We start from the raw sequence: 25,707 nt of genomic DNA, 5'->3' as shown, positions 1-25,707 counted from the left end.
ATGAGTGTGGTCTCTGATGTTTGGGGGCACAGGTTGCCAGAAAACTGATCTAATAGTTGAAGTTCAAGGGGATGTTTGAACAAGGTACCCCAGGCCAACACTGAGGTAAAACAAAGACATTGATGTTGACAATTGGTTATTGTCACTATCTGAGCCATTGGAAGTTGTTTTCTACACTGCCAGCTCATATAATTGATTGCAGTATTGTGAAACTGTAATAAATTTACAATTTTGATATTTATTTATTTTTTATAAATTATTTTTTACTGAAGCATTCTACCAACAATTATACATTATACATAGTAATCAGAAGTACAATGTTTCAGAAAATTATAATCTCAGTAAAAATACATAGGGAAATTAGCCGAGCAGTATAATTTAACATGCAACATCTATAAGAATTCCTGAAATACAGCATAAGGCGGACATTGTTGGTTCAAATTTGAAGAACAATTACTGAAACATTGTATAACAAAGTTATAATAGCTTATAGAGAACCAAAAAAAAGGATAGAAGAAAAAAAAACAAATAAAAGAAAAAAAATACACTCTCTCTTGAGATTTATTTGTATAAACCTGTTATTAGTAACTTACACAAGCACGTCTCTAAGGAAACACCATGAACCTTTCAGTTCAAATGTGGTTCATATTCTCTGTTTCCATCTCTGTTTTATGTCTTATGCTAACAATCCCACTGCTAGCCAAAGGCATACTAATATATGGGCCACATAGTCCTTGATTGCACAAAGATAAGAAAATTAGCTTGTGTGATATACAGTACAATGCTGGAAATAAAGACACTCATGTTGTCACTAGTAATGTGTTTTTAGGCTACATCCATTCCCAACGGGCCGTATTCAATGAGTTTTGCCTCGGCAAAAAAGTTCCACCTACCCCACTTTTCGCCTACATCGCGTGTTTTGGACGAGAAAACTTATCGTGCGTGTCCCTGCTTTTCGCCCTATTCAATTACTAACCTGGCGAGAACGGCAAGCAGCGAATGTAAAACAGGCGAAAAGTACTGTCAGAATTGGGGAAATCAGTCTGAACCCCCCAAAAAGATGCACTAACATTAGGGATCAATGTAGAAATGTTCCAATAGCCCTAATAAAACTATTTTGGGTACAGAAAGCGTCCTTGTAAAAGTGATAAAGAATGGCATTAAGCAGTATTTTTGGGTGAAAAAAAGTAGTCTTGTCAAATTTGGGGTACTTAAAAATGGGTGCTAGCATCTTCTAAATTCTCTAAAGTGAAGTTTGAAAAAACATGAAAAACGCACCTGTTGCATGCACCTGCAATCATAAAAACACCTGACCCGTCCTTGCAGACCCCTAAGAAGGATATTTTACTAGTTTTCATGCTTGTCCCCCCACTTTGTACTTTTTCGCCCCCAAAATAAAAGTTCTTTTTTGGGGTGTTATGTTTTTTTTTTCGGATTTTTTGACGCAGTTGTCCTTTGGGGGGCTGTCCCAAGGGTTATGAGTGGTTTCCCCATGTTTGCACCCCAAAATAAAAATGTTGCACTGCTTTTCTCCTGCTATTCTTACACGAATCTATTTCGCATATTACTAGGGCTAGTACTATATCTAGGGTTCTGGGTATCCTGGCAGAGTTAAGCACTTTACTGACTGAAACTTCTGTTCAGCTGCGTTGAAATGTAATGACTTCCCTTGTGCTGCATTGCTAGGCCACAACATCATTCAGGCTTCAAGATGGAGATTGCGCATATTGCTCCAGCCTTGCATTATGCTCCAGAGTATTCCCATGTGTTAGGCGGATGCGGGTCCACCAGGTGTTAAAATCTGTGGGTGGCCGAGCATTGCCCTGGTGTGTGCCATCCTGACCAACCAGTAGTTATTTTTAATACAAGTGCTAAGCAGGGATGTAGTATGCTTGCCAACAAGCATTATGAGGTGCCAGAAGACAGGCGCTGCAATGTCGGCAAGTGTAAAATGCTACTTACAGTAGCATGCATAAAATGGTTAAAGTAATATATTACACTTGCCAGTATTGCGTCACCCGCCTTCCGGGGTGCCCCTAATGTTTGCCGACATTTCTACTACATTATTACTGTTTTCCCAAGAATATTCCCTGAGTACAGTATGAGTATATAAACAGGCATTACTCTACTGCCCGAATGAACAGTCTATATGGTGTCCACAGGCTCGTGTACATACTCCATAAACACAAGCATGTATAATAAAATCAGTGAAGAACATAGTACTAGATGTGAGAATGCACCTCAGCTGATCGTTTCATTGCCATGTTTGTTTAAACAACAGAACAGTCACGGGTTACAACAGTATGTGACTAGACTTTGATTTTATTTTGTTATTGAGAGCATATGTTATTTTGGTTTCAATATGCAAGTGCCATGTCACCTTGTAACACTGTTTTATCCATGGATGAGGTTCCATACAGGTGTTGTGTAATTCTTTCAGTTTTCATTCCTGTGCTCCACAATGAAGCAATCCCTTTTATTAGCAGTTGTGTAAGTGAATGCAAACTACCACCGACACATGGTCAAAAAAGACTAAAGATGTTTATACAAGTAGAGATGGATATATTACAAATAGATATATTACCAGTTTGTCCGGATCAATGCAAAAATATAATGGAGATAAAGTGGCCAGTTTTTGTTTCTCTCTCCAGAAATAGTGGCAATCATCATATATTGTGTGCATTACATTACAAACAACCACAGCACTGAGTTCCGGTGTACATAGATTACAAAAAGTCTAAAAATGTCACCTGTGGCTACTTCAGATTACCAATTAAAAGATGGGAGTATTGAAATAGTGTAACAATCTGGCAATAATCCTAGCATGGGAATGCTATAATGTGCACATACTGTATGTACATTAAGCATCATCAAACTACAGCTTACACTTCTTTTTAACACTTTGATTTTGTGTTTGGTTTGTTATGCACTTTAGTGGGGAAATAAAAGTTACGGCATTGTTTCTAATGCCACCACTATGGTCATTCTGCATTGCTTAAGTGACCAAACACCTCTAGACCTGGTCATTTAGTCATTATTGAAGAACAGTTGGACCGTTAAACAATTTGGTTGCACATGAAAGGCCAAATTACATAGATCCAGTTGTTTGGATCAGTAAGTACAGTTGGATGATGATTACGGTGTTGAATTATGAAAACACCAATTATAAGGTTAGCTGCAGAAATAAAACTTTCAAAATTTATTGCCATAAACATATTGCGGGTGAGATGTATCAAGCATCGTATTTAGCATGTGATCCATCCCGCCACTCATCGCATGCATGCCAGCGTTAATAACATCGGTATGCATTGAAAAAATCGCAAAGGACAGCTCTCCCGGAGCTGTTCTTTGTGAGAGAGGGACTTCCCGTTTATGAACCCACAATTTCCTCTGCACATGTGCAGAACGCCGTGCGCACCACCAGGGGTGCTGGAAGGGATCCAGTTGGATCCCTCTCTCAGCACTTTGCGATAAGAAGCCCATAGGCATCTATTGGGTCACGCCATTCTAAAATGGTATTGCCCATCGGGTCCAAGCTGCGGGAAGCTTTGCTTGGTGTTTAACAGAAATATGGTTAAACCCCTGAAAATCATTGATAATAGTGCATCCCGCTCTCTATAATCTTATTGGTCTCAGCCCTACCTGTAATTAAGGAAAAACTGAAACATACAACAAAATAACAAGGTAAAAACTTGCTACTCAGGGATCGAGGCACAGTTTTATACAGTGTGCACATCAGTCATCAGAGGTTAAAGCAGACATTTTCTTGCAGGTCACCTAGAAATGTCGTACAATTTCACTTGCGCATAGTTGATGTGTATAAAGGTGAAAAACAGATCAGTTCTGCATTTATAAAATCGCTGCCATTTGTTAGTCCGTCATTTCAAGTTTTGTTTTAATGCAGTCACAAAGGATTTTCCTGTGAAAAACAGAACTCTCACCAAGAATTGTAATAATATAAAGTAGCAGTCATGATAGATAGCCCAATTTCTGCAACTCATTCCTAACAAAACAGGAGTGACATTGTGACGCAGTCACTAGCAGCTTTCATTCAAAGGGAAATGTTCTCTCCAGTGATGCTAGAGTGCCTGAGCTGCCAACAAGAAAATGTATGCATTTTACACAGCTCTATGGCTTATGTGGGACAGAGAAACGAAACCTTTGACAGCTTAAGATGCCGTGTTATTTAGTAATGAAATCCATTGTGTAAAGGATTCTATCTGGGAGTGGAGCCCCTTTTTAAAGGGTGAAGGCTGCATACAAGTTCTGGTGGAGTTGGGAACAATCTTCCAAGATTATCCTGGGGAGACACTAGGGCGATATTGGGACGATTTGCCACATTGGAACCACAAATCCTACAATGTTTAGTGTGTACCCACAATTGCGCGCTCCCGCGGGTCACTTGAGGGATCTACTGGTTGGCAGTGCTGCAGTCGAAAGCTCAGCAAGTATGGGTTGTGCAGTTTCATGAAGGACGGACAGAGGTATCGTTCAGTCATTTATTACATTTTGTAGTGTGTACGGCAAATCTGTGATGGTCCGGGTGAAGGCGAAGTCGCCCTGACCATGTGCACGATTGGCTGTTGTTCTGATGGGTACCTGGTCTTATACTCACCATTCTTCACAACCATTCTTGCCCCTGTATTTATGATATTGTGTAAGCGGCTAGTGTTGTGGCAACACTTGCTGTTAGATAGGTTTGTGGTTGTGGTGGCTATATGGCTGATCTCCCAACATTCCTTTCCTGTACATGACAAGCACCATTGTATTGTTATCTGTAAAAATCATAATTACTCAGATGTGAAAAGAGCCTGTTTAAATACCCAAAAGAAACTTTACACCAAATATGTATTTTTTAACTTGTATAACATACCTGCCAACCATTCCACCCTGAGAGGGAATGTCCCGACTCCATGACAGATTGTAGGTGTGACACTCACAATTACCCCTGCAATGCTGTGTGGTGTGACCACTCCCCCTTCTCATACACCCTCCCACTTCCCAGCAGCACACACCTAATACAGCATACCTGGAAGTGGGGAGATGAGACACAATGTGATCTAGTGTGCTGAGAAAAGTGATCTGTTCGGGTAAAGAATGTGTTTGAAAAGAAATCATTTCTACAGTTCTTCAAAGTTCACAGGGATCCAGAATTCGGTGCTATGGCTATTTCATAGATTTTCTACATAATAAATCTGATTCTAAATGATATAAAGGTGTGACCAATTGGACATTAGTTTTTTCTACCTATAAGAAGTTTACATGTAAGTCTCTGTGTGAGGTCTGAGCCATTGGTGCTACTGTATATACAGTAAAAATATCCAGGAATCTTAGTTGGGCCTATTTATCTAGAAATGAGAGCTGCCTCTGAAAAGTACAAATTTTTATCGCCTCATAGAAGGAAAATTTTTTGGAGGGTATTTAATATGGGGCCTTCAACGGGACACAGGCTCCAATAAGAGCCCATCCCGGTGATGACAAAGTAGTAAGGGGAGGGATTGCATGATCCTTTTCCAGCGGGGCTGCTCTGTAGAGATAAGCTGGGTGACATCATTGTTTTCCAAGTGCAGGAGATATCTGCAATCTCTCCTGATTATGGCAGTGTTGAATATATGCCTAAATAATCTGGTAACTGTTGCATTATTTATGGGTCAGAATGGCTATATAAATACACTCCATTGTGATAATACATATTAATGAGTACCCATAACTATAATTACAATTTGTAATACTACAAATAGCTAACATGGGGCCCAATATCATTATTTTAATTCAGCCTGGTCGCAACTGCCAAAAATTACCTTCGTAAGGTCTACCGACCAACGGCCTAGTGCAGAGTTGTAGGCATTCTGCCATGACCTGCCCCACGTGTACGCTTGGTTTGCTACTAGTCATCAAACAGTTGCATTTTCTCATATGTCCAACCCAGCATAACCTGCATTTGGCCCATTTCAAACCATTCCAGCCTCTTCAGTTGGAAGTGAGAAGTTACTGAAATAGATACAAGTCTGCATTACCTGTAATTGGGTGCTCTCCGATTCAGGGCATGTACAGTGATACATCTGCAAGATTTGCACCGTCAAGCAGAGTAGGTTACACTCTGCATCAGTCCCCAAGAGTCTGTCACTGCTTCACTCGCTGTCATCCATATGGGAAAAAAGTGCAATGTTACATTTGAATGATATTTAGGGCAGTATGAATGAATACTATGTATCTTTCTTACCCTACAGGTTTATACAAGAAAAATGGAAAATTAGTATTTTTAGGGTTGGACAATGCTGGGAAAACCACATTGCTACAGATGCTTAAAGATGGACGAATGGGCCAATATGTTCCGACACTTCATCCCAGTGAGTACTAGAATAATTCACTACTTATAAAACTAGGATTATGGTCAAGATAAAACCTCATCATTATATGAATATATGGTACATTTTAGAAGCCTACAATTATATGGTAGACCTTTATAGATATGTTATATTTCACTAGTATTTTTGACCTTTGAATTGGTCGCATCCAAATATAATGCATGTTTTTTGTTTTATTCATGGCAATGTGGCCACCTCTGAACTATTGAATCACTTGAATCAATAGAAAACAATTGTCAATCTAAGGGACAGCACCTCTCCCTGCCTAACACTGGTTAATTTGGGGGAGGGGGAGGGACTGTGCCAGCACTTGCTATTGTATTATGTTAATTGATGCCACACTATTTTAATATTTAATTTAATACTATGTTCTGCTCATACACACACTATATATATATATATATATATATATATATATATATATATATATATATATATATACATATACATATATATATATATATATATTAGGGATGTGCGCCGGACCATTTTTGCCGGATTTGGTTCTAATTCGTCGTCCGGCTTTGGATTTGGATTTGCCAAACTGCGGTGACTGGCTTTGGATTTGGATTTGGATTTTTTTACAAAAATTTACAAAAAAAGCTAAAATCACATAAATTGGTCTTTTTTTTCTTCCTAGAGTATTATTAACCTCAATAACATTAATTTCCAGTCAATTTAGACCATATCACAGCTTATAATATTGTTTTCAACATTATTGGCCAAAGGTTGCAGTGAGCTGACTGGTTACTAAGCGACAAAGCAGCGGCACAACGACACAGACACCACAGTATAAAGCACATCTATGACACATTGCCACACAGCAGTGGCAGAAATGAAAAGTAGTGCACCCACCCAGTGGGGTACGGCCAGCAGAATGAATGCCCCCCAGTAGTATGCCCCCCATTAGCAGGCCCCCCCAGTAGTATGCCCCCCATTAGCATGCCACCCAGCAGTATGCCCCCCATTAGCAGGCCCCCCCAGTAGTATGCCCCCCATTAGCATGCCACCCAGTAGTATGCCCCCCCAGTAGTATGGCCCCCCCAGTAGTAGGCTGCCTCAGTAGCAGGCCTCCCCCAGTAGTAGGCTGCCCCAGTAGTAGCCCCCCCTGTAGTATGGGCCCCCCTGTAGTAGGCTGCCCCAGTAGCAGCCCCCCCCCCAGTAGTAGTAAGCCCCCCCAGTAGCAGGCCCCTCAGTAGTATGGCCCCCCCAGTAGCAGACCCCCCAGTAGTATATCCCCCCCCAGTAGCAGGCCCCTCTGTAGTATGGCCCCCCCAGTAGCAGACCCCCCCCCAGTAGCAGGTCCCTCTGTAGTATGGCCCCCCCAGTAGCAGACCCCCCCCAGTAGTGCAGACCCTCCCCAGTAGTATAGCCCCCCCCAGTAGCAGGCCCCTCTGTAGTATGGCCCCCCAGTAGTATAGCCCCCCCAGTAGCAGACCCCCCCCCCAGTAGTGCCCCCGGCCCTTGCACAAATAAAAAATAAAAACTTACCTGTATCCCCGCTCCCGCACCGTCCGCTCTGTCACACGCTGAGGAGGGAGCCGGAAGACGGAGCTCATGTGTGAGCTCCAGCCGGCTCCCTCCGTGCAGCACCCAATGAGAGTCTGTGTGACTCTCATTGGCTGCTGTAACAAACACACAGCTGCCGCTGGCGGCTGTGTGTCTGTGTCTGTGTAGGGCAGAGCGCTATCACTGCGCTCTGCCCTACACGCGAGGAGACCTGATGTCGGATTCTCTAGTGAGAATCCGACATCAGGCGGCCGCCGTTCGGCCCCGAACGGGGATCCGAGTCAGGCGGTGAACACCCGAACAGGGTTCGGGTGGACTCGGATCCCCAATGTTCGGAGCGGTTCGGATTCCACAGAATCCGAACCGCTCATCTCTAATATATATATATACACACACACACACACACACACACACAACCACATGTCAATAAGATTCTTTATATTGTTCATTCTGTGACCATTTGAACAATACTCTTTCTGTACTGCTGTTTTTTGTTTTCTATAGTTTGTTTTTCATTGAAAATCAATAAAATACACTTAATTAGAAAACAATTGTCAAACTATATAACATATCTACAGCAGCTACCAAATTAGAAAAAGTGTTAAGGCTTAAGTAAAACAGTGGATACATCACATTTCAGTTTTACGGACAATAATTAATTGCACATTGTGTTTTTCTATGCATATGCGATTTTATTACCAAATATTTGGGATTTAGGGCATTCCTTGCATATATATGCTTGTGTCATATGTTTAGATTAAACTATGTATACTTCTACTTAAGCCTTGAGAAACTTTTATGAAATCCAATAGCATGGCCAAACACACATTTGAAATGGAGGGCAGGGGAGGTGACCCACATCTGTTTTAGGGATTGGGCCAGCTGCCCCCTGTGCTGAACTGCAGATGGGCAGTAATGCATTCCGCTCAAGCCCTGCCCACCTCCATCTTTTCTGGTGATGTAAAGTCTTACAGGACTGTCCCCCTCAGATGTAGCAGGAGTAATGCGTGACATATATAATTACACAAAAGTATTAATTGATCTGAGATGGGTGCTATTAGTGTTAATATGACAAGAAATTGAGCATGTGTGACCCTGCAGAGGAGAGCAAGCAGCCTCTTGGTATCATAGTGCCATCCTCTGATGGCGTTATGTGATAGGTCAGCTTTTTTTGTTCCTTTGTAAGTGTCCCATAATGCTTTGCCGCCACACAGGCTATGGCGGCGGTGTTATTTACATAAATCAAAAGCGCCTCTAATTTCTGCACAGTCAGCCTTTTAATGCATTTTAGTAAAGTGCAAAAACAACTTTATTTTATTTTAGCAAAAACTACAAAAAGGGGGTTATCACACATATATTATATATATATATATATATATATATATATATACCCACCGCCCAAAGCAAGTAGTTTTGTATTTTTAGCTAAATATATTTACATAATCGTTTTATGGTTTGTTTTATAGGTGTTTAAAAATATACATATAGATATAATTGTTTTTTTATTATTATTGTCCCATCCTTTCAGTACTACTTTGATGGGGGTCATTTCCCCTGACCCCAAGGTCCTGATACTTGCATTTAGCTGGGACCACTACTCACTACTCTGTAGCAAGGGAAATCCAGCGCAGTTGCTGTAAATGAAAGCTGGCTACTGATTCGGGGCAGCTCAATTAAAATATATGTACTTTAAACTCCAGATCTCTTTAGCGGAAAAACTTACAATGCTGGCCCTGTTGCATTTTAATGAAACACCAATATATTTTCAAATTTGCGATTGAGCTGTATACTTACATACACTTTTTATTTGATTGTTTTTTTTGTGTTAAGCTTCCGAAGAATTAACGATAGCTGAAATGACTTTCACTACATTCGATCTGGGTGGACATGTGCAAGGTGAGCTATGTTGTAATATGTGTATATCTGCAAATAGTCAAACTGTTGTTGTTACGTTGGGGATCACCTATAAACTGACAACAGCACAAGACTTGTTTTCAGCATTTTCCAATTCGCTGTTTGTATTTCCGATGTGCATACCATTAGGCAAGATGATTTTAGCAATAAATTGGCAAAGCGATTAGGAATGCCTAGTTATAAATCCAAATGATCATTTACTACTGCTTTTCAAGTACTATACTTTTATGAGCTTGGATGTAATTAACAGTATTGAATACGGAAAAAATACACAATGTGCGTAATAGGCAGTGTACCAGCAAATTGCATAAAATACATATTTTTCATAATTGTCACAATTTGCATAAAATACGTTAATAACGTACCCGATCGCCTCCCCTCAAACGGACGCAGCGTGCAAAATCGCAGCTGCTATTGCATTAGCATACATTGCTGAATCAGACCCATTATTCCTTATCTTATCCAAATAGAGAGGGAACGAAGAGCACTGCTGTCATATTGTATTATCATCCTATACACTCACACAAAGACTTATTCATGTCCAACATATATGTGTTGTAATTGGACATACAAGACTGAGGAAAACATGCCACAGTTTCAGACATAATTTTTCCAGAGTGATGTGTTAGTATCTCTTTTAAATAAATGTCTATACTTGGAACATAATGGCCGCATTTAGTTTAGGAAGATGTCACATACTATCAAAGATGTCCTAGACCTAGAGAGTAAAAGGGACCCAACGATAATCGATTTGTTGCTACTGATACTCTATATACCTGCCAATTGTGACATTGCGTTCTATGTTACATAAACTGCCACAAAAACGTTATCAGCACAACTGATGTTACCCGTTAGATGATTATGATATTGTTATTTTGTCTGCTCGTGTAGCTCGCAGAGTGTGGAAAAACTACCTCCCTGCCATAAATGGCATTGTCTTTCTCATTGACTGTGCTGATCACGAGCGGCTGGCTGAAGCTAAGGCAGAACTTGATGTAAGTACTCTAAGCTAAAAGCTTTGCTATGGTAAGTGCTTTGTCTGCAGCAGACACTCCTAAAGTCCTATCAGTTTGTCACAAAGCAAGAAATCTATCATGCATCATCTGATTAATCTATCGGTTTATGTACTCGCCCGAAACCGACTCATTTCATGGAAACACTAATTTTTAATATATTGGCTATGGTGGAACTCGCCTCATATAAACACCAAGAAAGTTGGGTCCTAGTTTTTCTCATACCAGGGTCTATATGCAAACATAGATATAAAAGTGCAGTAACCCTTGCAACCAATCAACAGCTAGGGGAAAGTTATTCTAATCTTTTATGGAATATTATGTGTTATTGCACATAGGGGTCTATTCATGAAGAACTGGCTACTGAAAAATATCACTATATATTGCATGACATCAAAGCAATATATAGTGATGTTTAGCAGCCTTTCATGTAGGCTTACCTGTCCTGTGGTATCCAGCCCTTCCATGATCCCTGGAAACAGGGAGAAGACAGACATTGGGAGCCCGGTATGTCTGGTTATCACTGTGCATGCGCCGGTGTCTGAGAGCAGCAGGTATGGGTAGGGCAACTTCCCTGCTCTGTACGGTTCGCTGTACAGATTATGCTATCCTGAAATGACGAATCTACACTGCAGAGGAACGGAAAGCTGAGCTTTCCATTGTTTTATGAATCGCACTCATCATCACCGTATCGTGATGCGATTCATACACGAAGTGGGGGTGCCGTTGGAGAAGCAGAAACCTTCTCCACGGTAATCCCCTGTGTGATTTGCCGAAAGCAGTGAAAAGCCTTGTTTTCAACTAAACAGGGCTTTTCACTTCTCTATGCATAGACCCCTAAGCATCCACTACTATCGTCTCTGTAAGCTCATTAATGAAATCAACCAACATCTTCAACATACATTTAAGAAAGTGTTTTTTATTTTTTTATTTGTTTTTTTAATTAAATGTTCTGGTTGGTTTAAGTTCATTAGTCATTGGTTCTTTAAAAGAAAGTGAATGCATTAGACTTGCCTCTTTTACAGGGGCACAGAGATGTAACTTACTTGCCGGGCTTCATAGGTTACCAGTGTTTCTTGCAAATTGTACTATCTTCCAGAGGCCTCCTATCTGTTCTTATGAGTGTGAGTAGGAGGTTATGCAGTGAAGCCTGGTTTGCATTCCAGAACTTGAAAGCCCAAATGGTCCCTCACTGTGCATGCCCAGCAGAGCACAGCAGGGACCTTACCAGACCCACCGCACCACTGAGCCCCATAGCCACCGCTGTAACTGCTATAGCAGTGATTCGGCCACCGCTATGTCATTTAGTCTAAGGCCCAGATCCTACTCAGACATAGTAAAAGAACAAGGCAAAAAGAAACAAAGGGGATCAGCTTTCCAAAAGAATGGAATCTTCAGGGCTTCTCTTTATTCCGCTCTGAAAAATGTCTCCCAATAACCATAGTTATCATTTTATTACCTTGTTATAGTAGAAATTAATCATTATTATAGGCGTGTTGTGTGTTCACTATTAGACTACACCTTTGAGATGTATCAAACCTTCTAAAGAGTTGACAAGTGGAGGTGATGCACATAACAACCAAACAGCTTCTACCTATCATTTTATAAAATGTACTTGGTAATTCCTAGCTAGAAGCTGGTTGGTTGCTTTAGGCAATTTCTCTATTTCTCCACTACGTACAAGGTTTGATACATTTCCACCTATATAATGGAATGCTCGTGGATCTCACCCACTTCTTCTCTAGTGAATGATGCCCTTATATCCCCACCCCCAGCTGTGTGATGTTGCAATTCAAGGCATTGTGTGGGGTAAGACCATTGCAACGTGAATTGTATCAATGTGCCTCCCTGCACTTGGTTCTTAAAAGGACAATATTAGATTTTGCGCTGACATATACACTATACATAGCTGAGGGAAGATGTTACGCCTCATGGTGTGATGCTTGGTTGTGTCACATGATAATGAGAGGATGCCTATTGAGTGTGTTGGGTACAGGATGCCAACGCTCGGGATCCCAACGATCAGGATCCCAGTGATCAGAATCCTGAAGCCGGCATCCCAAAAGGGTCTAGGATACCGACACCAGTCGGTCAGTATCCTAACCCTCTCCCTAACCCTCCCTCTGTGCTGCCTACACCTAACCTCCCTCCCCAGTACCTAAACCCCACCTTCCTCCCCCCACCCCCCAAGGGCATGTTTATAATGGGTACAAGGTGTGCGCCTGCACCCATAGTTAATTATACTTACTGTATATTTCTCCAGATTCCGGTTTCCCGCTCTGCAGCTTCAGACCAGCGCTGCAGAGCTGCAAAAAATAACAGGGAAAATGGCAGCGCCCATTTTCCCTGTGACTCAGGCATGCGCAGAACAGGTGTCCCCGGGAAAAAGGTGTGGGGGGCCATTGTCCCGGAGACCTGCGCATGCACAGTAGATTCTGACATGAAGCCAGAATCTAATGCGCTGACAGAGTGGAGGCTGCACACGGGCTCCCTCCTCTCCTAAAACGCCCCCTGCCCCTAGTGTCTAACCCTAACCCTCCCGCCCTAGTGCCTAACCCTAACCTTCCCCATAACCCCAGTATTCTGACAGGTGTAGGGATTCCGGTGTCGGCATTTTAACCGCCAATATCCCGACTTTCAGTATTCTGACCGCATCCCCATTGAGACTTCTCTGTACGGAATCGGTATGAAATACCGCCGGCCGCATGGCGGTTCGATCCCCAGCAGCGCCTGGCCGACAGATGAACAGAGCCCGGCAGCGGAAGCCCGACAGCGCTGGAAATCCCGATAGTCGCTAAGGTAAGTATATACTAACCTAACCTAATTCCCTAACCCTCCTTAGGGGTGCCTAACCCTAACCCCCCCTTCCTCGCTACCTAAACCTAAGTCCCCCCCGGTGGTGCCTAACCCTAACCCTCCCTCCCCCTAGGCTAACCCTAATCCTCCCGGGGGGGGTGCCTAACCCTAAGTCCCCCCCCGGGTGCCCTAAACCTAACCCTCCCCCCCCGCGGCTGTCCGCTCGCGGCGCCCAGCATCCCTTCGATCGTGATGCCTGGCGCCGGTCTCCTGGCTTCGGGTAAATGTCAGGCGTCTACATCTAGACGCCCGGCATTTCACCCTTGACGGGATATGACAGTCGGGAAGCTGGCTGCTGGTATTAAGGCAGCCTGCTTCCCGATTGTATACCCTCTGTACATATTAAAGTATAATCTGGTGTCTTCTTTATGTTAAAGTAATAGCAGGAAATGGCACGCATAGCTAAAGTAAAGCTTGGAAGAATATCTTTCATAGTAATTCATGCACGTTCTCCTGACTATGTAATACGCTGTTAGACTGTTAAGGTGCGTATCCACTAGACAATTAAAAGAGTATATGGTTCATTGAGCAAAGGTCCTTACAGATTAGCATAGGGAGTCTAGCTAAGTACATAGCCTGATTCCACAAAGACAGGTCGGTTGGGATGTTTCAAAGTACAGAAAAATTGCTGTTTTACAATTCACAAGAACAATTGGATATGGTTGAACAGGATTACAGTTAAGCTGTTGTTTTGACAACTGTCTCACTGAGGAAGTTTTCAGCCATTCCCTTTGGTGCAGAGAATACTATAACATTTACTGTAGATGTACACATTTTGTATCATTATGGACAATACTAGATTATTAACATTTGTGATAAATATAATTAGAAATTAGCTGTTCCGTTTTGAATCTGTTCTTTTCGACAAATTAGCGCAAGTTCGGATTAGCTCTGCTTTATCTTATTGGCTATTTAAAACACGCGTGAGACCGATAGCCAATATGATGGTGTTTTGAGATCCGAGTAAAACCAAACTGCTCATCTCTACTTATTATTGTGTACAAATCTCATTGGAAAAACTATAATACATTAGTCAGAGCGCACCTGTGTCTGTGTTATCTGCTCATAACACCTTGATAAATATATATATTAAAAAACAATAGAAGCTCTGTATAAAAGAATGAAATTGATTGTCTATGAATAACACAAAATATATATAAAGAAAATGCGTGAGAGCTCTTCCGATATGGAAGCAGCCCTAATGGGGGGTGGGTTCTGTTGAGGGGATGGGGTTTGTCTTGGGGGCACGATCCCTCGTCATAGGTCCTGATTCTGAGTTGGATGCAGTTACTGCCTTCCTTGCGTCTTTTGCTACAGTTGCATTTATGACTTTAGGCCAGTGCCGCTACAATGCCCTTCCCTGGTATACATTCAAATATGCAAGGACTGAGTCGCCCACTTTTAGTGTCTACAGACGCTGCAATCATTCATTGTGCGTCTTTAGACTCCCCCAACGATCGCACCATTGAAACTCTCACCAGCCTTATGCTAGGTGCAGATCATCCATCTGAGTATGGTCTCCAATGTGGGCAATTCAGCATCACTATACTGTACAAAACATAATGTTATTAACAAGCCCATACTACTTTATATTTGTGTGTGATTAGTCAACCCCCTGTAACCGCCTAGGAACGCCCAACACATTTCTAATACACTTCTTGTTGCATGCGTCTGAATCTGTACTGCAACTCTGTACAAATATCATTGGAAACGCATCTGCGGTGCAACTCAGACACATGTGCAGATGAAAAACATTGCACAAGAAAAAAATAACCACATTGGCCCCCACAGAAAAAAATAGAACCACATTGGCCCCCACAAGATAAAAAATAGAACCACATTGGCCCCCACAGAAAAAAATAGAACCACATTGGGCCCCACAAGATAAAAAATAGAACCACATTGGCCCTCACAGAAAAAAAAAACACACTGAAAACATTAAAACACATTTGCCCCCACAGGAATAAAACTAAACAAACACACTACAGAAAATAAAAAAGCACTTTGTTCCCCACAGCAAAATATAAAACATTTGCCTCCACAAGAAAAAAATAAAGTGGATAGTGTCCTGAGTTGGTAGGGTACTGTGTCTAAGGGACCGGTGGGGGAAGGGGGGTGTTTGTGTGTGTATGTCTGTGGGATGGGGGCTGCATCTATCGGACCGTGGGGGTAGGGAGGGGAGTGTATGTCCCCGGGGTATGGTGGTCAGTATATGTCTCTGGGGTTGGGGGGGAGGGGAGGTTGTAGGCCATGTAGTGTATGTCCCTGGGCTGGGGTACTGTATATCTAGGAGGAGGAGCTGGGGGGGTAGGGCGGGTTAGGGTTAGAGGTGTGTTCTGGAGGTGGGTGTAGTAGTTAGGGTGTGAGGCCAGGGGTTAGGCTGGAAAACTCCTGCTGGAGCCAGTACTTGAAGCACAAGCTCCATACACTCCGCTGCCACTGGGGAAGCAGGATGGAAGTTGTAGTGGCTGGAAACGGGTCAGGATGGGAGGAGTAGTAGTAGTAGTGGATAGCAGGGAGCAGGAATAGTAGTGGGAAGCAGGGGGCAGAATAGGAATACTGCATGTTTGCAGAATTGGTGTACTGCATGTTTGCAGTCTTGAGAGGCATGAAGGGAGCCAGCATTGGGAGCATGTGCTGGTCCTTATAGTGCCATGTGGAGGTTTCTGGGGTACCTCCAAGGTGAGTCAGCTCTCAGCTTATACATGTGCTGTTATTATGCAGTACACCAATTTGTAATTATATGACCCAGAGTGGGTGCTACTATTATGTAGCAATAATTATTTTGGGGCGAGCGTTTAGGAGTGGGGCCGCTGGAGTTGTTCTGGCTGGACCTTTCTCATGGCATCACCACTTAATTCACATAGAATATTTTTCAGCACTTTTCTAATTGTCTGTTATTTATGTCATTTTAATTCTTTCTCATTTCATTAACACTTATTGATTTATCTTTACACATCTATTCTTTACACTTCACTATCACCTTTTTTTCCCCTTTTCGTGTGATGTCCTGGGGATTGTCCTTGGCTGGAATATTTTGGGGTACATTGCTTCTCGGATGTGAACCCCTTAATGTTAGGGACGCCAGTATAGAGGAGCCTTGACGATGGCCTGGCGCTTATTCATATATTTGCTAATACCTCTGAATCTCTATTATCATATAGGATTTAAGTATCTTTTGTTGATATTGCTGCAGTGTGCTGGAGGGAAAATCCCTTTTTTTTCTGTGTTCAGTGTAAACCCCGCCCTTTACAAGCACCTGTGCTATGTCATTAAGCTGATATGAGCGACCACCATACTTTTTGTTTGCAGACATATGAATCTGACCGACAGGCAGTGTCAGCCGGCCCTGCAGAGGACTGCATGGGACCAGCCCGCTTTCCTGGCAGTCCAATCCGCCCCTGGCATCTCTGTCCGGTTCCTGGAAACTGACACTGTGCGCATGCGCAGTGCCAGATTCACCCAGAGCAGTCTTTCACAAATTTAAAAGACTCCTTCAAAAGGAAGTAACTCGCAGGGACAGCAGTTATTAAGTTTAGCACATAGCGAGGATATTTTCATTAAAGATATATACAAAATGTTGCACAGTTACAAGGACTACGATGACAACCACAGTCGTACAGCACATGATTTCTTGAACATGGAGGCTTTGGATTCCCCTTCTGAGCTCTGCCTGCTTTGTGTATTGTTAGAGATGAGCGGTTCGGATTCTGTGGAATCCGAACCGCTCCGAACATAGGGGATCCGAGTCGACCCGAACGCTGTTCGGGTGTTCCCCAACTGACTCAGATCACCATTTGGGGCCGAACGGCGGCCACCTGATGTCGGATTCTCACTAGAGAATCCGACATCAGGGCTACTCGAGTGTAGGGCAGACCGCTGTGATAGCGGTCTGCCCTACACAGAACAAACACACAACCACCAGCGGCAGCTTTGTGTTTGTTACAGCAGCCAATGAGAGTCACACAGACTCTCATTGGAGCCGGCTGGAGCTCACTCAGGAGCTCAGTTTTCCGGCTCCCTCCTCGTCGCATGGCTGCAGAGCGGACAGCGCGGGAGTGCGGATTCAGGTAAGTTTTTTATTTTTTTTATGTGTGTAAGGGCTGGGGGCACAGCTACTGGGGGGCATACTACTGGGGGGGTCTGCTCCTTGGGGAGCCGTTCCACTGGGGGGCCTGCTACTGGAGGCATAATACTGGAGGGGTCTGCTACTTGGGGGGCCATTCTACTGGGGGGCCATTCTACTGGGGGGACCTGCTACTGGGGGGCATAATACTTGACGCCATACTACTGGGGGGGCCTGCTACTGGGGGGGCATACTACTGGGGGGCCTGCTACTGGGGGGGTCTGCTACTTGGGGGGCATACCACTTGGGGCGCCTGCTACTGGGGCGCCTGCTACTGGGGGGCCATACTCCTGGGGGGGCCTGCTACTGGGGTGCATATTACTGGGGGGCATACTACTGTGGGCATTGGTAAAAGGGGCACTAATGTGGGCATTGTGTAAAAGGGGCACTACTGTGTGTCGTAACATAAATGAGAGACACTACTTTATGGTGTAATGTGTATCAGGGACACTATGTGCGGTGTAATGTGAATAAGACTGTGCACTGTGACTCCTTGGGCCGTAGCCCACTTTGTAAACAAGTACTCTGATTCTGCTGGCCGTACCCCACTGGGCGGGTGCACTACTTTTCATTTCTGCCACTGCTGTGTGGCAATGTTTCATAGATGTGCTTTATACTGTGGTGTCTGTGTCGTTGTGCCGCTGCTCTGTCGCTTAGTAACCAGTCAGCTCACTGCAACCTTTGGCAAATAATGTTGAAAACAATATTATAAGCTGTGAGGTGTTCTAAATTGACTGGAAATTAATGTTATTGAGGTTAATAATACTCTAGGAAGAAAAAAAAGACCAATTTATGTGATTTTAGCTTTTTTTGTAATTTTTTGTAAAAAAATCCAAATCCAAAGCCAGTCACCGCAGTTTGGCAAATCCAAATCCAAAGCCAGACGACTAATTAGAACCAAATCCAAATACATCAAAAATGGTCCGGCGCACATCCCTATGTACTGTTAGCTAATTCCCCTACCCCCCCTTCACCCACACACCGAGCAGGGTTGCCGACAGCTCTGTCGATCCCCAGTACTGGGAGGGAGCATGGCCAACTTGGGGAAGCCCCCTCTTTACAAAAGAATTAAAAAAATACTATGCTTGCGACTGCACAGTGGGGGTGCCGGTTGCAGATCCGGGGGGGGGGGGGCGCGTGCAGGCAGTCAATCCTATCTCTCTGCAGTAGCAGTCAGTGCTCTTTCTCCCTGCATGAAACGTTACCTTCCCCACATCATGAAGGGAGAGGACTGACTCCAGCTGCAGCAGTTTCTTCTCTCTCCCTGACTGAAGTCCTGCTTCCTATTTCGGGGGTGGCAGGGGGAGGCTGCAGAACCTGGGTCCCTCCAACAAGCCTGGGTAAAGAATACACACTCCCCCCCACCACCCCCATTTGCACCCCTTAGAGCTGTCTGTGACCCTGACAGACTATTTTTGCAACCTCCAGATGTCATTTGAAAAGGAGATAAAGATTTGTAGTAGGACAGTTTAGAAAAATGACAGATGCATGCTTAAAAACCACTTTATATGTAATTAAAGAATTAGTGCTATATGAAATAACTGCTGTAAATGTATAGAATAAAACACATGCAAACTAAGCAGAATATTTTTAATTGTTTAGAAAATCTAAAATATTTAATGGAAGGTGATGTGTGGTAGTCGTTGAAGAGGTACTTGGATTAAATTAACACACTTTAGAGGGGCACTTGGGATAACTTTACTTAGAATAAGTCATACTTAGGGCCATATTCAGTTAGAAGTGAAAAGCTGTTTTCTTTATTCTTTTTACTTCATTTTCGCCGATTTCAGTTATCCCTGTATTCAATTTCAGCGTCTTTACGCCGGTTCGAAAATGCACTGTAATGTAATAGGCAAAAAAGTTTTGCCTATGAATACCTGGCAGAAAAAGTGCAGAATTGGGGTTTTGGGGTGCAGAAACCACCCTTTGTACACCCCCTTGATGCAAATTGTGTAAAAAAAATGTAAAAACGCAAAAAAAGCACTTTGAAAAAATGAGAGCAAAAAATCGAAGTGTCTGGAAGTATGGGGGAGGTGTATCTTTGATTGCAGGTGCTTGCTGAAGGTGCGTTTTTGGCGCTTTTTAATGCTTGACTTTAGCAACTTTAAAATATGCTTGCACCCATTTTCATGTACCCCAAATTGATCGGAATACTTATTTGCCCCCCAAAAAGTTGCAAAATGCTATTCTTCATCACTTGCTGAAAGACGCTAAATAGCGCCTATTGAGACCATTTAAAAACCCCAAATACCTTTAGCAGGTCTATTCGGAGGTACCCATAGTGATCCCCCATGTCAGTGCATCTTTTGGGGGGTGTCAGGCTGATTTCCCCAAACTGACAAAACTTTTCGCCAATTTCAGTTTCGCAAGGGTCCCGTTTTCCCCCATTTGGAATTGAATACGGGGATAAGCGGGGACGAGCGCAAAACTTTTTTGCACCAAAAACCAGCGATGACGGCAATAAGTCCAACAACTGACTTTTCGCTTCTAATTGAATACGGCCCTATAGTAAACATTAGTCACTACGGAAGGGGGTAATTGATACAAAAGCATCGCCTTACTGACCGGCATGCTAGCTAAATGAAGGGATGACAGTGAATTTAATCTGGGTTTTTTTGTTTGTAATTAAAAGTATCATGTGGGGAACCTTTGGACATTTTGCATTTCTATTTCTACTTCAGGGTCCATAGGGTATACACAGGATACCTTGGGGGTATAGGTGTGACGTCAGTCATCAGGCACCATAGAGTTAAGCTTTCAGCCTCCCAGGATGCACTAGGGTCCCCCTCCTATACCCCGCCCCCGAGCCAAGGCACCCCAGTTTAGTTTGGTGCCCGGCCGGAGTCGGGTGCACCTGTTGGAGTGGGGGCTAAGAAGAGCCCCTGAAGTTTTCCCGCAGGCAGCTGTGGCTGCACATCTGGATGTACAGCATGGACAGTCAGTCCTGACGTCCATGCTGTCTTCCCTACACCCCCGACGGTACCAGAACGCCGGTACTGATCCGGGGATGCTGGTGAGCATCTGGGGTCACAGCTAGCGGTGACCCCAGATGTTCCAGACCATGGGCCTGATTCAGAGCCGCTCGTAAGCGGCCGCTCGTTCGTTCCGAGCGATGTTAGCCCAACTGCGCATGCGTACGGATCGTTATACGCATGCGCTAACCAGTCAGTGCGGCCGAAATTCATGTGCTCGCAAAATAGCGAATGCCTGCTATTTTGAGTGACAGAAAGAGGCGTATGTGGGTGGTAACAGGGGAAGGTGCTTGAAAATGGGGAGTGGAAATCAGAACGCAGGCGTGCTTAAAGGTCAAAACGGGCGTTTTATGGGTGTGCATATTTAAAACAGCAGCGTCATTGACCACGTCACTGGGTTATTTTATAGTCAGAACTGCTCGCAAAATTGTGGTAGCAAACACCAACCCCAAGAGTAGCGAGCAGTTCATACCCTTGTCGATGTACTCGATTAATCTAATAAATAGCGGACATGACGTAGGATGCGAGCGGCCAGGGGGCGTATTTTTCCAAAAAACGAATGCAAGTTTTGTTCGCTCGTTCAGACATAGAGGCGTGAACAGACCGCAAACAGTGAACGGTTCATTTGAATAGCCACCCCTAGTTTTAGAACGAACGACCGCAAATAGCGAGCGGCTCTGAATCAGGCCCCATGGCCGGAATCAGGGGGGACAGCAAGGTAAGCAGCGGGGTCCCGCGGTGGGTCCCCGCTGTTACATGGTCCAGAGTCCCCAGGCAGGGGGCTCCCTGGGGACTGGCTGCAGCGTGGAGCCAGGTATGTAACCTGCGCTTCCACTACCCCCCTGGGACAGCGGACCGCAGCAGAGCGGTAGCGCTGCGGCATCCCGGGGGTTAAATGCATGCCAGGGGAGCGCGCCTTCCCTGTCTCACAGCCGGCGCCTCCACCGCTGCACACAGCCCTCTCTGCACACTGCCAACTGGCCCTGTGGCAGCGCTCCTCCCCCAGGCCAGCCTCCTCTCTGCTCCTCGACGGCCATCTTCCTGAATGCATGGTGAACGCTGCTGGAAGCCTGGACGGAGGCATCGTGGTCTGGGTCCCCCCGCATACCTCTCCTTCGCTGTGGTCAGGTCTGTGTATGCAGCGCTGTGTCCTCTGTGTCTGCGTAGTTGAGTGATCAGCGCTGATTAGTGCAGGAATTGATTTTCTTTGCATTGTATATGACTGTGCTAGCGCTGCTGCCTGTATCTTCTATTCTGACTGTCAGCTTTATTACTGTCCCTGTTCTTTCTGCTAAGCCCTTGCGGTGCTGCAGGGTGGTCTCTCGCCTCTTTAAAATACAGTTGGTGAGAGGGGTCACATACTTGGTACAATCATGTCTGAAAGTGATTTTCCTCTCCGGCTACAGTGTACTACGTGTAAAGTACCTTTAGCGGAGGGGGAGGGTAGCGCGGAGGGCCTCTGCCGGCAGTGTTTGTCAATGGCGTGGCCTATTACGGTTACAGCATCGGTACAGGAGCCGCCCTGGGCTTGTTTCACTCAGGTGCTTACAACCTTAGTGGGCCAGTTAGCTCCGCAGCCCGCGTTTACGCAGATGGGTTTGTCCCAGCAGTCAGTGGTGTCGTCACCCATGCAGGGTTTCCCAAGACAATTGGTGGTACCCCGCAGTCTCCCTATTTCCCCTCTCCCGGTTTCTCAGGAGCCGGCGTGGGTTAACTCCCTGACGAGTTCTGTACAGCACTTGTCGGATGTGTTGCAGGGGGAGGCTGTGATGCGGCCACATAAATGGCCGGTGGCGTCTCTGTCGGCTAATTATGAGGATGACGAAGGGACGTCTGATGATGGGGAGATCCTGGATCCTTACGATCAGGAACCTCTCCATACTAAGGACGCTGACGCTAGGTCCAAGGTGTATATTCCTGGACTTATTCGGGCAGTCCGCACAGCCTTGGTGATTGAGGACGAAGTTCCCCCAGCTGCTAAATCCAAGTATGCCTTTTTTAAGGATGTGAAGGGTGACGCCACAGTCTTTCCTCTTTCGGGTCAGTTGGTGGACCATTTAGAGGAGGCGTGGAAACAGCCTGGCAAGCGATACCAGCCGCAGAGGCACCTGGCGGTGGCTTATCCGTTCGTGGATAATTATTTTGCTAAATGGGAATCCCCTCCACAGGTGGATTCTCATGTGACACGTCTTGTCCGTAGTGCCACATTGCCGATGCCATCCATGTTCTCCCTTAAGGATGCTATGGACCGCAAGGTGGAGATCTGCCTGAAGTCCGCTTATTCCCTTGCGGGGGGGGCAGCTCGGCCGGCTATGGCCATTTGCTGGGTTGCCAGAGCGATGGAGCGCTGGGCAGATTCATTGGAGGCGTCCTTTGATTCCGACTGTCCGGCCGAACAGACGGAGTTGATTGGTAATCTCCGTGATTCGGCCACTTATATCAACGAGGCGGCCTTAGACATTAGTACCCTGGTGTCTCGAATTTCTTCAGCAGCGGTGGCTGCTCGTCGCACCTTGTGGTTGCGATCCTGGAAGGCGGACGCTGATTCCAAAAAGGGTTTGGAGGCGTTGCCCTTTAATGGAGAAGTTCTCTTCGGTCCAGATCTGGACAAGATTGTGGCCACGCTGGCGGCAGCCAAATCGGCATGTCTCCCGTCGGCCGCTGTTCCTTCTGGTTCTGGACCATCATCCTTTCGGTCTTATAGGGCCCAGGGCAGGCCCAAACCACAGTCTTTTCCCCGACAGGCTGGTCCCAAGAAATCGGCCAAGCCGATCGGGAAGCAGGCATGGAGTACCAGACGTCCGGCCCCTAAGCCTGATGACAAGCCTGTGGTCTGACGGTCCGGGCCTCCCTTTGGGGGATCCCAAAGTGGGAGGCCGCATGCTGCAGTTCGCCCGGTGTTGGTCGGTCACCACGACAGACACTTGGGTTCTCGAGGTGGTCTCCCACGGGTACGCCCTCTCTTTCCGGCACAGACCCCTGGCTCGATTCTTCACCACGGGTCTACCATCAGACCGGAACAAAGCCACGGAGCTGCGGAAGGTCTTGCACACTATGCTCCAGGCTGGAGTTATAGTGCCTGTTCCATTCTCCCAGAGGGGCCAGGGTTTCTATTCCAATCTTTTTTTGGTGCAGAAACCCAATGGGTCGTATTGTCCGATTCTCAACCTCAAAGCTCTCAACAAGTCTTTGCGGGTGCCGAAGTTTCGGATGGAGACCCTATGATCCATCATTCTGGCGCTGGAACCTGGGGACTACATGGTGTCATTGGACATACAGGACGCTTACCTGCATGTCCCTATTGTTTTGCGCCATCAACAGTTCCTCAGGTTTGCGATCCGCAGCGACCACTTTCAGTTTCGGGTGTTACCTTTTGGCCTGGCGACAGCACCATGTGTGTTCACCAAGGTGATGGCGGTCATGGCGGCTTCTCTGTGGCTGCAGGGAGTCCGCATGTTGCCGTACTTGGACGACCTTTTATTAGTGGCAGGATCTCCGGAGCTCCTTCTACGCCACTTGGACCTGACCATTGCGCTACTGCAACGGCACGGCTGGTTAATAAACTGGCAGAAGTCCACTCTAATCCCGTCTCGGCGGATTCTGCACCTCGGAGCCTTATTGGACTCAGGACAGCAAAGGATCTTTGTGACGGAGGAAAAGATCTCTGCTTTACAGTCGAGGGTGCGCAGTTGTCTGCACAGCCGCCAGGTGTCTCTACACTCGGCGATGAGGTTACTGGGCTCCATGGTGTTGGTGTTCGATATGGTGGAATATGCCCAGTTTCACTCCAGACCTCTGCAGCACCTGATCCTGTCCAAGTGGAACGGGCTGCCTCAGTCTCTAAAGTCCCAGACGATAGTGCTCACCCCGGAGGTTCGCCTGTCCCTTGCCTGGTGGTTGCAGACGACCCATCTCAGCAAGGGACGTCCGTTCTGAGTACCAAATTGGGTCCTATTGACAACGGATGCCAGTCTTCGGGGCTGGGGAGCAGTTTCGGGTCCACACTTGTTCCAGGGCAGGTGGACGCCGACAGAAGCGGAGCTTCCAATAAATATCTTGGAACTCCGTGCGGTCTTCAATGCTCTCCAGCAAGCACATCGGGTTCTCCAGGGTCGCCCGGTGCAGGTCCAGTCGGACAACACTACCACCGTGGCCTACATAAACAGGCAAGGAGGAACCCGAAGTCGGGCGGCTCTCATAGAGGTGTCTCGGATCCTGGTATGGGCGGAGCGCAATCTTCCGGCCATATCAGCGGTCTTCATCCCGGGAGTGCTAAATTGGGAGGCGGACTTTCTAAGTCGCCAGGATGTTCATCCGGGGGAATGGTCCCTGCACCTGGACGTTTTTCAACTGCTGGTGGACAGGTGGGGTCTTCCAGAGATCGACCTCATGGCGTCCCGGCACAACAAGTTGCCGGTGTATGGGTCTCGCACAAGAGACGAAGAGGCGTCTCTGGTGGATGCTCTGTCCGTCCGGTGGACGTTCCGGTTCGCATACCTGTTTCCTCCGGTTTCCCTTCTTCCACGGGTAATCCGGAAATTCAAACAGGAAGGAGGGACGCTCCTGTTGATAGCTCCCGCGTGGCCCAGACGACACTGGTTCTCAGTCCTTCAGAGTCTGTCCGTGGACAGTCCTCTGCGGTTGCTGCTACGACCGGACCTTCTGTCGCAGGGTCCTTGTCTTCACCCGGACCTGACTTGGCTGTCTTTGACGGCGTGGCTGTTGAGACAGCCATGTTGAGGTCCAGGGGGTTTTCCAGCTCTGTGGTGCGTACCATGTTACGAGCTCGGAAACAGTCTTCCGCGAGGATATACCATCGCGTGTGGCATACGTTCTTCCAGTGGTGTCGACCGAGAGGTTATGCACCGCGGGAGTTTCGTCTGTCTAGGATACTCGCCTTCCTACAAGCGGGACTAGATCATGGGCTTCGCCTTGCTTCTTTGAAGGTA

At 45.7% G+C, this 25,707-nt stretch overlaps 1 protein-coding gene across 2 annotated transcripts in view; it reads left to right on the top strand.

Annotated features, from left to right (window-relative positions):
* Positions 1 to 25,707, top strand: part of SAR1B (secretion associated Ras related GTPase 1B) — an 89,830-nt gene that overhangs the window by 48,219 nt on the left and 15,904 nt on the right. For both annotated transcript variants that reach the window (XM_088451365.1, XM_088451357.1), the window contains 3 exons: positions 6,231 to 6,350; positions 9,708 to 9,773; positions 10,683 to 10,786. In XM_088451365.1, coding sequence (XP_088307491.1) covers positions 6,231 to 6,350; positions 9,708 to 9,773; positions 10,683 to 10,786 — 290 coding nt within the window. The remainder of the gene's footprint in view (positions 1 to 6,230; positions 6,351 to 9,707; positions 9,774 to 10,682; positions 10,787 to 25,707) is intronic.

Source organism: Taudactylus pleione, unplaced genomic scaffold, assembly GCF_031769625.1.
Source record: "Taudactylus pleione unplaced genomic scaffold, aTauple2 ptg000025l, whole genome shotgun sequence".
Lineage (NCBI taxonomy): Eukaryota > Metazoa > Chordata > Amphibia > Anura > Myobatrachidae > Taudactylus > Taudactylus pleione.
This window is presented reverse-complemented; position numbering and strand designations above follow the sequence as displayed.